General features: G+C 44.4%; 2 protein-coding genes across 5 annotated transcripts in view; both read right to left on the bottom strand.

Moving 5' to 3' along the window:
• The window catches only part of GMFB (glia maturation factor beta), a 510,168-nt gene that overhangs the window by 366,460 nt on the left and 127,119 nt on the right, over positions 1–16,589 (bottom strand). The gene's annotated exons all lie outside the window — the stretch shown is intronic.
• WDHD1 (WD repeat and HMG-box DNA binding protein 1) overlaps positions 1–16,589 on the bottom strand; it is a 45,565-nt gene that overhangs the window by 13,400 nt on the left and 15,576 nt on the right. For all 4 annotated transcript variants that reach the window (XM_061612506.1, XM_061612510.1, XM_061612508.1 and 1 more), the window contains 8 exons: positions 15,821–15,959; positions 15,434–15,635; positions 15,089–15,276; positions 11,844–12,028; positions 10,141–10,382; positions 8,557–8,694; positions 5,834–5,990; positions 1,608–1,722 (listed from right to left, as the gene is read on the bottom strand). In XM_061612506.1, the coding sequence (XP_061468490.1) occupies positions 1,608–1,722; positions 5,834–5,990; positions 8,557–8,694; positions 10,141–10,382; positions 11,844–12,028; positions 15,089–15,276; positions 15,434–15,635; positions 15,821–15,959 (1,366 nt within the window). The remainder of the gene's footprint in view (positions 1–1,607; positions 1,723–5,833; positions 5,991–8,556; positions 8,695–10,140; positions 10,383–11,843; positions 12,029–15,088; positions 15,277–15,433; positions 15,636–15,820; positions 15,960–16,589) is intronic.

Here is a 16,589-nt window from a genome sequence, read left to right as displayed (position 1 = left end):
CCACAGTTTTGGCATTAAAGGCCACCGTGGCATGTCAGGGGAAGGGCCGTAGCTCAGGGACAGAGCACCTGCTCTGCATGCAGAAGGTCCCAGGTTCAGTCACTGGCATCTCCAGGCAGGGCTGGGAAAGACTCCTATCTGAAACCCTGGAGAGCCGCTGCCAGCCAGTGTAGCCAATATGGAGTTAGATAAACCAATGGCCGGAATGAGTATATGGCAACTTTCTAAGTTCCAAGGGTCTCTCCAACAACAAGCGTGCTTAGGGCTTAAGGGTTGGATGTCTGCCCCTTACCCTCTGGAAATCTTGCCCAGACCCTCCCAAGATCTCGGTAGGCATTGCCCATGCAAGTCCAAGCATACATATTTGCAGCCGTAAGGACTAACAATTTGCTTGTTTATTATTAAATAAACGTTAATATTCTTGAGAAACCATTTTGGGTGTTTTTTAAAGTGTATCCTAAAAGCAATATTTGCAGAAATTAAGTAAGAGCCTAATATTACTCCACTACTTTCGATGGACAAGCATTCACATGCTCAATGTGGAATATAGAGACACATATACAACGAAAGGCATAATTTCTGTACATACGTTGCTTGCCACATGCGAACGAACTGAACAAATGATTCTGACTTCTGCCCACAGATAAGGCCAAAGGTTCTGCAGTGCTTTTCCTAATGGCAGAGATAATTTGCCCGACATGATTTATATTACATTCGATGAAGTGTCAGATAAAGCTCTTCAGAAACTCATGTGTTCTGTCATTTGCATGCGATAGAAACAAAGCAAAAAGCATGCAAAATGGGTGTGAGGAAAGAAAGCAAACTGCAAATTCCTTATTTAGGGCTTCAGTCTTCCAGCACCAACTGAGACATATTTCTCCCTTCAGACCTTTGAGTGTGTAGTATTATGTGGAGTCTAGCAGCCGATATGTTGTTGCAGCTGCGTGGAATATGTTTATGTTTGTAATTTGCTTTTATACGATTTGTATTGTTTAAATATTTATTGCATGGTGTATGTAGTTTTGGTTTTTTTTTAATCAGCCCTGGGATCCAAACGAAGGGGGCTTAAAAATGAAATAAGTAAATAAATCTTACCATATAATATTTTTCTAATATTAGGAGGGGGAGCACTGGCAGCCCATCGGAGGGTAGCATGATGCTAGGAAACGAGGCAGCAGTGGCAATGACGGCGTGCGCGGCGCATGAAGCACATGGGTGAGCAAGTGAGGGAGAGAGGCAGAGGCAGCTGTGCTGGCTGGGACTGGCCCTCGGTGGGTGGGCAGGCTGGTTGGTGGGTGGGTGAGAGGGTCGTGGGGAGGGGCAGCATTGGCAACCTGTGTGCAGAGGGTGGGGGAGCGCTGGTGACCCATGGGAGGGAGCGCTGGCAACAGTAGGCAGGGTTGGTGAGCGAAGCAAGCAGGAGCAGAGCCCCTAGTAAAACAATATTACCATTGTGGTCATCACCACCACCTTTTTCCAAGATGGATCTAGGGACCAAAGTCTGATCAAGTGTACACTGCAAGAACAGCTGAAATGCCCTGGGGACATCTCAAGAGGGCACTGATACAAGCTGGCCAACAAACCAGGCTGATGTTGAGTTCACCTACCTCCATCTGACCCTTATCTGTTGCAACCTGACAAAAAGGAAGCTTGAATGACAGCACTGCTACTGCAGGACGGGGCAGCGTAGGCGGAAAGCGGGCTCCTTTACAAGGAATGCATCTGCAAGGACAGAAACAGAGAATCAAGACAAAACTTCTAATTGCAGTGTTTCCCCTCTGCTCTCCTTCCCACAGTAGGCTCTGTCTAGAGGAGAAATGCAGGCATTCAGCAGAATAAAAAAGTAACACCTTTGCAGTATTTTATGACTTTAGACTGCAGGCGAGGGAGGGATAGTTTCTATATTCTCCCAAGGCTGAGAGGAAAAAGGTCTCAACATGTAGAAAAACAGCGCACCAGGCAAGAAGCTTAACCCTTCTTCATGACAGTAGTTTTAAATGCACAGAGTTTTCTTTCACTTAGCATTTAAATGCAACTCCCCCGCACGGATGCAGCCTAGGAAAGTTTTGCTACCAATTCATTTCGCTGAACCAGGGCAGGTTCAAGGCTCTTGTGTTGATCGACAAAGCCCTAAACAACCCTACAGACTGCCTGAGCTCTTGTTACTGAGATCAACCGGAGCAGTGCTGTCAGTTGTCTCCCATCTCACAGAGGCCTGACTGGCCTCAACCAGAAGTCAGGCATTTAGTGGGATCAATCTTCCAGCCGAGATTCGACAGACGCTCTCGCTTTTGACTCTCAAGTGTCTCCTGAAGACTTTGTTATGCCGGCAGGCATTGGTAGAAGTTTAATTTTTTTCTTGAGTAGACTGTCATTTTAATGATTGTTTTGTACTGCTTTTAATGGTTTTAAAAATATTTTATATTGCTGTTCACTGCCCTGATGTTTTGTGAGAGGGCAGTATATAAATACTTTTATAATTAAACAAACAAATATAAATATATACAGCTGTCCTTTAGTCACAACTGTTAACACACAACACTGCATAAGAACATCAGAAGAGCCTGCTGGATCAGGCCAGTGGCCCATCTAGTCCAGCATCCTGTTCTCACAGTGGCCAACCAGGTGCCTGGGGGAAGCCCGCAAGCAGGACCCGAGTGCAAGAACACTCTCCCCTCCTGAGGCTTCCGGCAACTGGTTTTCAGAAGCATGCTGCCTCTGACTAGGGTGGCACAGCACAGCCATCACGGCTAGTAGCCATTGATAGCCCTGTCCTCCATGAATTTGTCTAATCTTCTTTTAAAGCCATCCAAGCTGGTGGCCATTACTGCATCTTGTGGGAGCAAATTCCATAGTTTAACTATGCGCTGAGTAAAGAAGTACTTCCTTTTGTCTGTCCTGAATCTTCCAACATTCAGCTTCTTTGAATGTCCACGAGTTCTAGTATTATGAGAGAGGGAGAAGAACTTTTCTCTATCCACTTTCTCAATGCCATGCATAATTTTATACACTTCTATCATGTCTCCTCTGACCCGCCTTTTCTCTAAACTAGAAAGCCCCAAATGCTGCAACCTTTCCTCGTAAGGGAGTCGCTCCATCCCCTTGATCATTCTGGTTGCCCTCTTCTGAACCTTTTCCAACTCTATAATATCCTTTTTGAGATGAGGCGACCAGAACTGTACACAGTATTCCAAATGCGGCCGCACCATAGATTTATACAACGGCATTATGATATCGGCTGTTTTATTTTCAATACCTTTCCTAATTATCGCTAGCATGGAATTTGCCTTTTTCACAGCTGCCGCACACTGGGTCGACATTTTCATCGTGCTGTCCACTACAACCCCGAGGTCTCTCTCCTGGTCGGTCACCGCCAGTTCAGACCCCATGAGCGTATATGTGAAATTCAGATTTTTTGCTCCAATATGCATAATTTTACACTTGTTTATATTGAATTGCATTTGCCATTTTTCTGCCCATTCACTCAGTTTGGAGAGGTCTTTTTGGAGCTCTTCGCAATCCCTTTTTGTTTTAACAACCCTGAACAATTTAGTGTCATCAGCAAACTTGGCCACTTCACTGCTCACTCCTAATTCTAGGTCATTAACGAACAAGTTGAAAAGTACAGGTCCCAATACCGATCCTTGAGGGACTCCACTTTCTACAGCCCTCCATTGGGAGAACTGTCCGTTTATTCCTACTCTCTGCTTTCTGCTTCTTAACCAATTCCTTATCCACAAGAGGACCTCTCCTCTTATTCCATGACTGCTAAGCTTCCTCAGAAGCCTTTGGTGAGGTACCTTGTCAAACGCTTTTTGAAAGTCTAAGTACACTATGTCCACTGGATCACCTCTATCTATATGCTTGTTGACACTCTCAAAGAATTCTAATAGGTTACTGAGACAGGACTTTCCCTTGCAGAAGCCATGCTGGCTCTGCTTCAGCAAGGCTTGTTCTTCTATGTGCTTAGTTAATCTAGCTTTAATCATACTTTCTACCAGTTTTCCAGGGACAGAAGTTAAGCTAACTGGCCTGTAATTTCCGGGATCCCCTCTGGATCCCTTTTTGAAGATTGGCGTTACATTCGCCACTTTCCAGTCCTCAGGCACGGAGGAGGACCTGAGGGACAAGTTACATATTTTAGTTAGCAGATCAGCAATTTCACATTTGAGTTCTTTGAGAACTCTCGGGTGGATGCCATCCGGGCCCGGTGATTTGTCAGTTTTTATATTGTCCATTAAGCTTAGAACTTCCTCTCTCGTTACCACTATTTGTCTCAGTTCCTCAGAATCCCTTCCTGCAAATGTTAGTTCAGGTTCAGGGATCTGCCCTATATCTTCCACTGTGAAGACAGATGCAAAGAATTCATTTAGCAGCAGGCTGCTGAGTTGTGAACAATTTCATAATCATTTAGCTGTTTTTTCTTCAGGAGAAGAGGAATGCTCATCCACATACTAGGAGCAACATCATGCTTTTCATCTTGTTTCCATGCTGGCCTAGCGGGATGCTGCAGTATAACTGCCACATAGTGGATCTTAAAACCAGTCTTTCAGTGTGGCTTGTGGGTCATAGGACAGCCTTCCAGATGCTTTGGACTGAAACTCCCATCACATCGAGACAGCAACAGTGACAAGTAACAGCACAGTACTAAATGGGGTTATTCAGAAGAAGCTGAGCAGCAGTTCTGACACCACATCCCAATCTGATCTTCACTGACCAGGGCAGAAGATGAGGGAGCATTTCCCACCCACCACCCGCATCTTTTCATAATGCCAATTCTTGGGAAATGTACAGGGCTTTGAATCTAGCAGATCCATCTCTCAAAATTCTCTGTTTATGGATTCTCGGCTGCCAGTACTGGCACAGCTGGGGCATCCATCATGGCAGAGTGTTCCACCCTTTCCGCTGGCAGAGAAGTACCAATGTCTACCCTAATCCACTCCAGCCATCAACATTGGGGGGGGGGATCAGAGGAAGGGTTAGGATTGTGATCTGAGTGTTCTCCAGGTAACCAGGCAGGGATGCTTTACAACGCTGGTGTGAGCAAAACTCTGAAAAGCATTAGCAAGATCTAAAATTTTAGTCCCATTCCATCACATTTTTACAATCAAATCCTTCTACTTCTGGGCAGTATTTTTTAAAACTACAAATAACACATTTTTTGTCTTTAGTTATCTTAGAAGAGGGAGGAAAATCACAATGACTAACTCACGTTCACCCTCTCAGTCTGACATATCCTGGCACTTTCAATGAGTTCCCTAGAAATGAATGATTTGGTAGAGGAAGGGGAACAATGTGCCATTTTTGTACTGTTGGCACAGTCCACAGATAAGGCCAAGATACTTCCCTGTGCAACTGCAGTGAACCCAAGCTTAGCTTTATCAGTGGGAAATAACTGTCAACCATTGGAAGAAAAAAGATAAAATGAAGCAACCACGTGCTGCTTGCTGGGTTCTGCATCTGCAGGGCATTTGAGGCAAGTGAGGGGACCCGTGGCAGCCCTGAAACAATGACAGGTGCACCAGCACAGTCTACCATCAACACAAGCAAGGGCAATACAGCCTTGGCTGCATGCCTAGCCCTTTAAGGGGAAGCAAGGGATGCTTCCCCTGTTAGCTCCACACAGTCCTCTTTTCAGCCAAGATTTTAAAGCTGGAGAGGCCTGGGCTAAGCAGGCAGCAGCAGGGAAGTGGCAGACGGCAGGAAAAGATAACCGAGCTGGTGGCCTCAGGCAGAACAAGCTGAAAATTCTTGTGCCAAACAAGGCTGTTCTTTTCATTTCCTACTGTAGTAGGAGATGTTAGGAATAACAGTGCACGCTTTGTCTTCCTACCTGAGCTGCTGAGGGTTTTCATGAATGCTAATAACCCAGTAGTGATCCGACTTCCCTTTACAGTGATCTCTTGTGTCACAGATTGGAGTCCAGGTATTACCAAGCCCTCTGTTCAGCATGCGCACTACACCCTCTGAATCCACGTAACAAGGGGTACCTACATAATCAGAGACACACACACACAGCATTTTTGGAGAGTCAGTTCTCTCTAAAGCAAACTCATGAGCTGCTAATATGATGCTACTGTCTTCCTGAATTAGTAAACGTACAATGCATTTTGGAGAGAATCACTTGCTGCTAACTTTAGAAATGACGCCACCTTCTGGTAGTCTGCAGTAACCACAGTGTTGAAATTCAGTTTTAACAGCCAAGGGACAACACAGCTTAGAGAGTTTCCTTTTCTATGTCCACTTGTAAACGAGATCAGCCTCCCAAGACCTTCTCTCGGTCCCACCAGTCAAAACAGCTAAGCTGGTGCGGACCAGAGAGAGGGCATTTTCAATTGTGGCCCCCGCCCTCTGGAACTCTCTGCCTTATGATCTCCGCCATGCCCCCTCCCTGACAGGCTTCCGCCGAGAACTGAAAACATGCTTTTTTAGGCAGGCATTCGAGACCTCTGTCTAATTTAGTTTAAATTTTTGTATGATGGGGGTAGGTTTGGATTGAGTATACTTATTGTTGTTTTGTATTATATTTTACTCTATGTTATATTTTAGTCTATGTACGCCGCCTAGAGTGGCCGTTAATTCGGCCAGATAGGCGGCCTAGAAATAAAATTTTATTATTTTATTATTATTATAAATCTTCTAGATGTAGTAGTGGCTCCACATCAGTGGGGTAGGGAAATCTGCTCCAGGCTTTAGTTTGAACTTTCAAGGAGCTGTCCAAAGTTCAGACTAAAATCCGGAGTGGATTCCACTGCCCCCATGATGTGGAGCCAACAGCTACCATTGCCTCTGGAGTAACCAAGGGCACTCTCTTCACAAGTGTGTTTGTTGTGACAGAGCTTGGAAAAGTTACTTTTTTGAACTACAACTCCCATCACCCAATCCAGTGGCTATGCTGGCTGGGGCTGATGGGAGTTGTAGTTCAAAAAAGTAACTTTTCCAAGCTCTGGTTGTGCACCACCTTCAGCCGGCAAGGCATGTAGCAAGGCGCCGTTGAGGGCTGCCCTACAGTTACGCAGCTGCCTTGTCTCGGTGAAGATTCTCAAACAACTTTTGGATGCTGTGCAAGACCTGTATGTTCCTACTGAGTACTGGGACTGAGGTTGTGCTAAGGTGCATCTATGCATCTTAAACTGGCAACAATTTATTCTTTTTATTCTTTGCTTTAGTTTGCTTCCCATCCTGAGACTATAAATAAGTAAAATTATGTGATAAACATGAAAACTCTTAAGTCATATTATGTGGTAAACAAGAAAAATCTGATGCAATCGTAGAGAAAATATTCCTCTCATGAAATGGGACTTCCCATAAGAACCTGCTGGATCAGGCCAGTGGCCCATCTAGTCCAGCATCCTGTTCTCACAGTGGCCATCCAGATGTCTTTCAGAGGAAGGGTGGGAGAGAAATGAATTAAATAAATAAGTGCACCAGCATGCCTTCAACCCCTCCCCTGGCTGGAAGTGATGTCATCGGTGAGTGTCAGAGAACAGTAGTCCTGGTGGCCCAGTCTTGTCTGAAGCTGGGCCTAGGAATGCACAGAGAGGCCTGTTTTGTCCTCTGTGCTGAAGCCAAAGCTATGGCTGGGGGTTAGGGGATAGAAACCTAATGGGGGAGCAAGATCTGTTGGAGCATTAATGCTGTGAGCCCTTCCATGTTATACTCAGCCTTCACATACGAGTAAATAAAACCATGTATCACATAAGAATGTATCAAGTAAGAAGAGCTTGCTGGATCAGGCCAATGGACCGGCTAGACCAGCATCCTGTTCTCACAGTGGCCAACCAGATACCTATGGGTAGCCCACAAGTAGGACCTGAGTGCAAGAGCACTATCCCTGCCTGCGGCTACTGATTTTCAGAAGCATGCCGCATCTGACTGTGGTGGTAGAGCCTAGCCATCATGGCCAGTGGCCATTGGTAGCCTTATCCTCCACAAAGTTGTCTACTCATTTAAAGCCATCCAAGTTGGTGGCCATCACTGCCTCTTGAGGGAGTGAATTCCACAGTTTAACTATGCACTGCATGAAGTCATTTCTCTTGTCTGTCCTGAACCTTTCAACATTCAACTTCCAACATTCCCCTTTCTTCTCCTGCTTGAGAGCCAGTGTGGTGTAGTGGTTAGAGTGTTGACTACGACCTGGGAGACCAGGGTTTGTATCCCCACACAGCCATGAAGCTCACTGGGTGACCTTGGGCCAGTCACTGCCTCTCAGTCTCAGAGGGAGGCAACGGAAAAACCCCTCTGAATACCGCTCACCATGAAAACCCTATTCAGAGGGTCGCCATAACTCGGAATCGACTTGAAGGCAGTCCGTACTTCCATACTCTCCTGCTTACAGATCCTTGTGTGCTTCCCCCCCCCCAACTCCAAAATACACTTCAGAAGAATTGGAGGAACCTTGGAGGAACAGATTTGATGGGGTGTAAGGGGGCTGCAGGTGAGAGTAAAGGAAAGTCCACTTGCATAACACTGAATATTACTCAATCCATTTCCCCTCACCCCGGGAAACAAATCAATACTGATGTCTCCAAATAGAGAAGTCACAAACCATCTTACCTTCTGCTGAAAATCCTACCCATGTTATATAGGATTTCCTGGAAAGGGGAAGTGGGTCGCCATGTAAAACCTGTCTTTTCTTTCTTCCAAGCTCTATCAGCTGCACCCCAAGACACTGCTCCCCTTCAAAGCCAGTACCTAGAAGAGCAAAATAGGGTGGGGATGATTAATTCTAGACAGAAGGAAGTTCCACAAAAGGAGCTGCTGGAGGTGAGGACAGCTGAAAGTTGCACAGTCTGAGTGTGTACAGGAGCAAGCCGCCTTTGTGCTCCTAAAGGACTTGGCTGAATTTCTACTCCCTGGTTCACAAAAAGGATTTAGAAAAATATGTGGGTTATCAGAATTTGAGACTTGGGGATTTTCACTCATGTGACAGGCCTTCTTGTTCCTCAATACTGCTCTGGAAGGTACTCCATCCAGAGGGACGGGGGCGCCTGCAAAAATCCAGTTTGCCAGCCATGTCTCATCTTCAGGCAGATGGATACCCTTGGATTGCAGCCTCAGCTTCCCAAAATAATTCCTATTATATGAAGTCTACAGTATAATTCTCTATCTGTGACGTCCAGCGACATGTAATGATCAACTTTCTCCTGCTAAAGGAGCCACTAATTCATATGATTTAGAAAATATTTTAGCTGCCTTTTGGGATCCTTAACTTTAGGGGAAACTGCTGCCGTTTTTAAGATGTTTTAGAGTGCTTTTCATTTTTTTGTTTGCTGCCCTGCACTCCTTCTGAGAGGAAGGGTGGGATATAAATTTAATAAATAATAATAATAAATATCTTCAAGCTTTTAAAAACCATCTATAAAGGGAAAATGGAAAAAGGGAGGGAAGATCCCCTCTTCAGTACCCAGCATCTCTACTTAGCAGGACTAGGGACGGCACCCCCCATCCCTTGACAGCTTGGAGAGGTGTTGCCAAGCAAAAGTAGACAGCTCTACACTAAAAGGGCCAATGGTATGACTCAAGTTAAATTTTGACAACTGTGCAGAATTCACTTATGTTTCTGGGCATGGAAGCAGTGGGGTTGATTATGTAATGATTTCTCAATCCCTGTCTAATTGGATTACTAACTTTACAGTAGGTGATAGGTTTGACAGTGACCATTTACCTCTTAATTTTATTGTTATCATCTGTGGTTGTCCATTTAGATGCTAAATTTCAGTATCAAGATAAATCCCTTAGCCTTAGACATACGAGGATTTACTGGTCAGAAGAGGTTTTGAACAAGGTTATCGGTTTTCTTGGTTCTTCTCGGGGGAAAGATTTCAAAATTCACATTTCTGGAGCTACTGAAGTTACCTCTGCTCTAAACGATTATTCATCATTGATTTCACCCTGAATACGGTCCTAAAGTCAAAAATACCTATTTTAAGGCCTTCAGTGAAACAGTAATTCCAAATAAAAGGAAGTTGTTAGGCATAACTTACTTTAGTTACGCAGGACATTTGTCGTTCGAAATCGAAGCATATTTGTGATATTTTAAAACAGTAGTTGCAGGGGAGGGGCGTGGAGAGGTAGAAGGAGAAAACGTAACTAACCATGAGACACATTTAAACGGAAAAAGCATGTCAGGGAAAGCACCTCTGTGAAAAACCAGCAGCAGCTGGTCTCCGTGTCCTGCCATTGACACCACAGGACCAGGGATGCTGAAGATCTCCTTCTGAACTCCCGCAACTGTGAACAGGCGAAGCAGAAGGGTGCTGGTGGCACAAGCAGCCCAGCCCTGGCCCAAACAAACAGCTTCAACCTCTTCGTCCTGCAACATGTCGACTGTCCATTCCTTGTTGGAATCCCAGGAGTTAAAGTGGATGCAGTGAAGCTTGCTAAAAATGACATGGGAGAGGGGAATGTGGTACATAAAACAAGATGAAGTTAGGGATGTTGAGACTACAGCCTCTCTGTTGAGCTTCTTTTTGGGGGGGGGTGTCTTTCCCCAGTAGTAGCAGCTTTCCTGGATACTGAATTAAACCAGAATGCTGATTTGCACTGTTCTGTTTTTGATAAGATGATATGGAGCTTCCCTTGAAGAGGAACATGCATGTTCAAAACATGCTTGGACATCAGATCACCAATTTATTAATTAATAAATCTTTTCATTTATCAGCTCCATCTTGTCTTCATTCTTCTGCTGTTCCCCTTAAATTTTGCAAGAAACAGACACCAACAGCATATTCCCAAGATGATACGAGCACAACAGCAGCTCTGAAATATAGTTGTCATGAACCTGTCCTAAACTGGACCCAGTTCGTCCAAAGACTCAATCCCCACCCAGGGCAACTGATCCTGGCAAGGCACAAACCAGTACTTCCATTACCAGGGCTGAGTAAGCCAACAACAACCCTGCAAGATAGGTAGATTGCCACCACCCCTTAAACTGATCAATCACTCTGAGTCCAGGGGAAATCCAGAGTACCAGAAATAAGCCTGCCAAGGATTCCAAAACACAAGAGACAAGAGAACACTCCTTGTCCTGGAGCCTTAGGCAAATAACCCAGTACACAGTAGTCTGTGTCAGTAGCCAAGGTACCAGATTCGGAGCCAAACTCCTCCTGAAATGAACACACACTGGTAAATACGAAGTAGCTTTATTAAATAGAAGTGCACAATTAATAGCAGCAAAATGGTTCCTTAAAACCCACACCCAAAGGGGCAAGGTAAAATACAGAGAGTCCAATCGCAAAACAACACAAGAAAACTAACTAACCTACTCTATACTTGCAGGGAGGTATTGGTTGTATAGTCCCACATCTCCTCAGAGATACATAGTCTGGGTAGCAGATGGAAACGGAACCCAACAGGTAACCACCTATAAGGCAAGATGGAACCCAGGGGAACAAAGGCTAAAGTTCTCAATCCTATTCTTATAGAAAAACCCTTAGCAACAGTCCAGAATTAATTAGCCAATCAGGGGCTTTCTCATGATGCAATGCTCTTCATGTTTTCACACCCAACGGTCACATACTCCGAAAACCTTCCCAGGCCAAACTGTACCAGGCTCTTAGCTGATAAGCAGATGTTCTTGCTTAGGCCTCACTAATTAGCTTCAGCTGTGAAACAAAACTGCAAAGTCATTGCTCTCACACAGAGGCCCCATTTCAAACAAGATGAAATCCCACAGTTCTTTGCCACAGAGCCATTTTAGATTCAGGTTTTCTTGACAATAGTAATCCTGACTACCAACACAACCCATAGGTAAGCCGCAGGTACATGCCAAAAATAGGGTGTCTTTTGTGTTTGTTTTTTACAAGTTGTGCTCCACACAGAAATGTTAAAAGGAGTTTTACCTTGGTAGCTCTTCTGTACTCTCGCAGGCTAGTACCATAGCTTCACTGGAAAGATCTGCCATTGTGTGATTCAAAGAATTCGGCAAGTGCATTGCATGATGGATGGCCGTGTCATGGAATTCCACATCAATGGCATTGTCTTGTTCATCATTATAGCAGCGAATAATTCCAACAGAGTTCCATGCCTATGGGAGGGAAGTCAAGAGTAATACTGCTTTCAACAAAGCCATCTACAGCATTGAATGGACCCAGGTCGCCTGCTCTTATTCTAGAACAGGCTTATTCTAGGAGAGGCGTCTATCACTGCACAGGAAAAAGTACAAGACCCTGCACTGTGGGATCCACCCCATTCATGTAGTCCTAATAAGATACACTCTGTGGATGCAAGTGGTGGCTGGCATAATATCCTTACAATGTTTTCATAAAGGAATTTGTTTAAATGTTTATACTGTATTGTTTAATTTTAATTTTGGATTTTTGGAAACCACTTTGTGATCTTTTCTTAATGAAAAGCGGCATATAAATACTAAAATAATAGTAAACTCTCCAAATCCTCCTTAACTACATCGAGCATTTCTTTATCTGACAATTTCGATTTGTACTTAGCTTGGAGGGAGGAGATGCAGTTTGAAACCGTGGAGGAGAGGATCCTGACGTTTGCTTTGGAATGATCTGCTAAAAGCCAGCCAACACCACACCACAGTGAAGTAGGGTTGCCAGGCTCAGTGATCCTGTATCTTTAGGAGAAGAGAAAGTCAGTCAAGTGCAGGTGTTCTTGCAATTCTCCCTTCCCCCTGCACAACTTTTAAAGATACAGAAGACCTCTTGGTTCCCAGGCCCAGCCTCCAAGAGGTCTTCTGTATCTTTAAAAGTTGTGCAGGGGGAAAGGAGAATTCCACCTTGTGGTTTTTCCCATTACAGTGCTGCAAGAACACCTGCACTTGGCTGACTTTCTCTTCTCATAAGAACATAAGAAGAGCCTGCTGGATCAGGCCAGTGGCCCATCTAGTCCAGCATCCTGTTCTCACAGTGGCCAACCAGGTGCCTGGGGGAAGCCCGCAAGCAGGACCCGAGTGCAAGAACACTCTCCCCTCCTGAGGCTTCCGGCAACTGGTTTTCAGAAGCATGCTGCCTCTGACTAGGGTGGCAGAGCACAGCCATCACGGCTAGTAGCCATTGATAGCCCTGTCCTCCATGAATTTGTCTAATCCATCCAAGCTGGTGGCCATTACTGCATCTTGTGGGAGCAAATTCCATAGTTTAACTATGCGCTGAGTAAAGAAGTACTTCCTTTTGTCTGTCCTGAATCTTCCAACATTCAGCTTCTTTGAATGTCCATGAGTTCTAGTATTGAGAGGAAGAAGAACTTTTCTCTATCCACTTTCTCAATGCCATGCATAATTTTATACACTTCTATCATGCCTCCTCTGACCCGCCTTTTCTCTAAACTAAAAAGCCCCAAATGCTGCAACCTTTCCTCGTAAGGGACTCGCTCCATCCCCTTGATCATTCTGGTTGCCCTCTTCTGAACCTTTTCCAACTCTAGAATATCCTTTTTGAGATGAGGTGACCAGAACTGTACACAGTATTCCAAATGCAGCCGCACCATAGATTTATACAACGGCATTATGATATCGACTGTTTTATTTTCAATACCTTTCCTAATTATCGCTAGCATGGAATTTGCCGTATTCACAGCTGCTGCACACTGGGTCGACATTTTCATCGCGCTGTCCACTACAACCCCGAGGTCTCTCTCCTGGTCGGTCACCGCCAGTTCAGACCCCATGAGCGTATATGTGAAATTAAGATTTTTTACTCCAATATGCATAATTTTACACTTGTTTATATTGAATTGCATTTGCCATTTTTCCGCCCATTCACTCAGTTTGGAGAGGTCTTTTTGGAGCTCTTCGCAATCCCTTTTTGTTTTAACAACCCTGAACAATTTAGTGTCGTCAGCAAACTTGGCCACTTCACTGCTCACTCCTAATTCTAGGTCATTAATGAACAAGTTGAAAAGTACAGGTCCCAATACCGATCCTTGAGGGACTCCACTTTCTACAGCCCTCCATTGGGAGAACTGTCCGTTTATTCCTACTCTCTGCTTCTCAACCAATTCCTTATCCACAAGAGGACCTCTCCTCTTATTCCATGACTGCTAAGCTTCCTCAGAAGTCTTTGGTGAGGTACCTTGTCAAACGCTTTTTGAAAGTCTAAGTACACTATGTCCACTGGATCACGTCTATCTATATGCTTGTTGACACACTCAAAGAATTCTAATAGGTTACTGAGACAGGACTTTCCCTTGCAGAAGCCATGCTGGCTCTGCTTCAGCAAGGCTTGTTCTTCTATGTGCTTAGTTAATCTAGCTTTAATCATACTTTCTACCAGTTTTCCAGGGACAGAAGTTAAGCTAACTGGCCTGTAATTTCCGGGATCCCCTCTGGATCCCTTTTTGAATATTGGTGTTACATTTGCCACTTTCCAGTCCTCAGGCACAGAGGAGGACTCGAGGGACAAGTTACATATTCTCCTAAAGATACAGGATCAGTCTCAGGCCCTGAGCCTGGCAACCCTACAGTGAAGAGAGTTTAGGCTGCAGGGCAGCCTTGTTCTGCTGTGGACTGTTACTCCAAAGGACTGTAGAGAATTAGAAGCAAGCAAGCAGTAAAAGACATAGGCAATGTCTGAGAGACCAGAGGATAAGCTGGGAAGGTGGGAGCAGACAGTCATTCCTACTCATGCACAAATCTGAAGGGTATTTATCCCCATTCAATTCCTTTCCTAATGATCATCAGCACAGAATTTGCATTTTTCACAGCTGCGGCACACTAGGTCAACATCTTCATCAACACCAAGGAATCATTCCTGGTCAGCCACCACCAGTTCAGACCCCACGAGCATATATGTGAAATTAAGACTTTTTGCATCACTTTACAATTGTTTACACTGAATTAGATTTTTTTTTTTAAAAAAACTCAACCAAAAACCCCCAATAATACCAAAGGGACCAATTGATTAGGCAACTAGTACAACTCTGGATAGCACCCCACTCCCCTTGAAACATCGGATGCATAGCCTGGGCGTACTTCTCAATTCAGCATTGCTCTTGGATGTTCAGGTGAGACCTATGGCCAAGAGTGCTTTTTACCAACTTATCCAGATACACCAGGTATAGTCAGGTTTCATTTTTAAAAAAGAAATCAGCCAATGAAACAAAACAATGGAAATCTAAAACATACCATGAAGCGGTGAGTGAGGTGTACTGGGGTGGAGCCAGGCTGGAAGGGCTTCTGCCGAGGAGTTGGCACTGGCCCATCGTAGAAAGGCCTCTGGGTCGATGAAAGTGGCTGAAGCGGGGCAAGGCTTTCCCGATCATCCTCTTCTTCCTCCTTATCAAAGGCAGGGTTAGCTTTCAGCAATCCAGTATCTATGAAAGATAGATCAGAGGCTTATGATATTGTTTTGCAACTCCCTCCAAGGATGCTGACAGCATCACCACAAGATTATATGCCTGCAGTTATCCCAGTGCTTGCTCCCCTTCCCTTAACTACTCCTCCATACATCACGATGTGGGAAATCCAAACCTAGAGAGTTCTCATCGTCCTCAATTATCGCTCCTCGGTTTCTAGGACGTCCTGAGACCATCATAAGGTCGTCATCTTCATCTTCATCATTCCTTGCTGCTTTTGAACCCCAGTCATTCTCATCCAAGTCTCCATTCAGGAAGTCCTCATTGCCATCCTCATCAAAAAGATCATCATAGCCTTTGATGTCAGGAGCAGATGCCTAAAGCCAAGATTTAAGAGTTTAATGACCTCAAATGCATATGCCAAATTAGCTAATATCAAGAAAACATGACTTTTTTTATCCTCGAGTCTGCAAAGCTCCAGATTTACATGACTGCATAAATGTCGCCATCCATGATGGAAAAGGATGCAGAAAAAGCCAAGAATGGTTCCAGTCTGTATTACCTTGTGCTTTGATTTCTTTCCATTTACACAGGCATTCTCCAGTAGTCCCAGATTGCCTTCCATGTCTGTATAAGCAATCTGACCTCCTTTTGGGTGCCATGCCAGACCACAGATGGTATAACCTTTTTCATGCTTCACTCTAAAAAATAATGGAAAACTGGTGTTTTGTGCAGGTTTAAAAACCCGCTCCATGAAACCCTTCAGACAGGAAAAATTATTTGGCCCACAGACACATTTTTCTTGGCTTAGAGCAGTGGTTCTCAAACTTTTTTTGTTCTTGGCACACTGTAAAACATTTCTGGTGCAATTCGTGTACAAAATTAAAAATATATCAATATATTTTAAACTATGAATAAAAATAAACTATAGAAAACTATTACTTACCCTATACAAATGGGTTTCTTCTCATTTTTAAGATATACTTTCATAATATTTGAGGCACACCTAGCCACCTCTTAGGGCGTACCAGTGTGCCTGGGCACACCGTTTGAGAATCACTGGCTTAGAGAGTATCACTGTTGCAGAACCTAAGAACTCCGGCAACAGAGTGACAGAGGGATTCCTGTGCTACGTACCAGTCCTAATATGATTATGTATTCGTTTTCTATAGCAAATGTTTTCCACTTAAGTAAGAAAGGGCCACTCCCAAACACACTCACTCTCCTAACCCCATCAAATCTTCTCAATGTGCTGCATCCTTCTTCTGAAGCGTACGTGGCAAAGGGCATTTCTACCTGGGGACTTTAAGGATGACTGAAGCACATCTGGT

This window comes from Rhineura floridana, chromosome 2, assembly GCF_030035675.1.
Source record: "Rhineura floridana isolate rRhiFlo1 chromosome 2, rRhiFlo1.hap2, whole genome shotgun sequence".
Lineage (NCBI taxonomy): Eukaryota > Metazoa > Chordata > Lepidosauria > Squamata > Rhineuridae > Rhineura > Rhineura floridana.
This window is presented reverse-complemented; position numbering and strand designations above follow the sequence as displayed.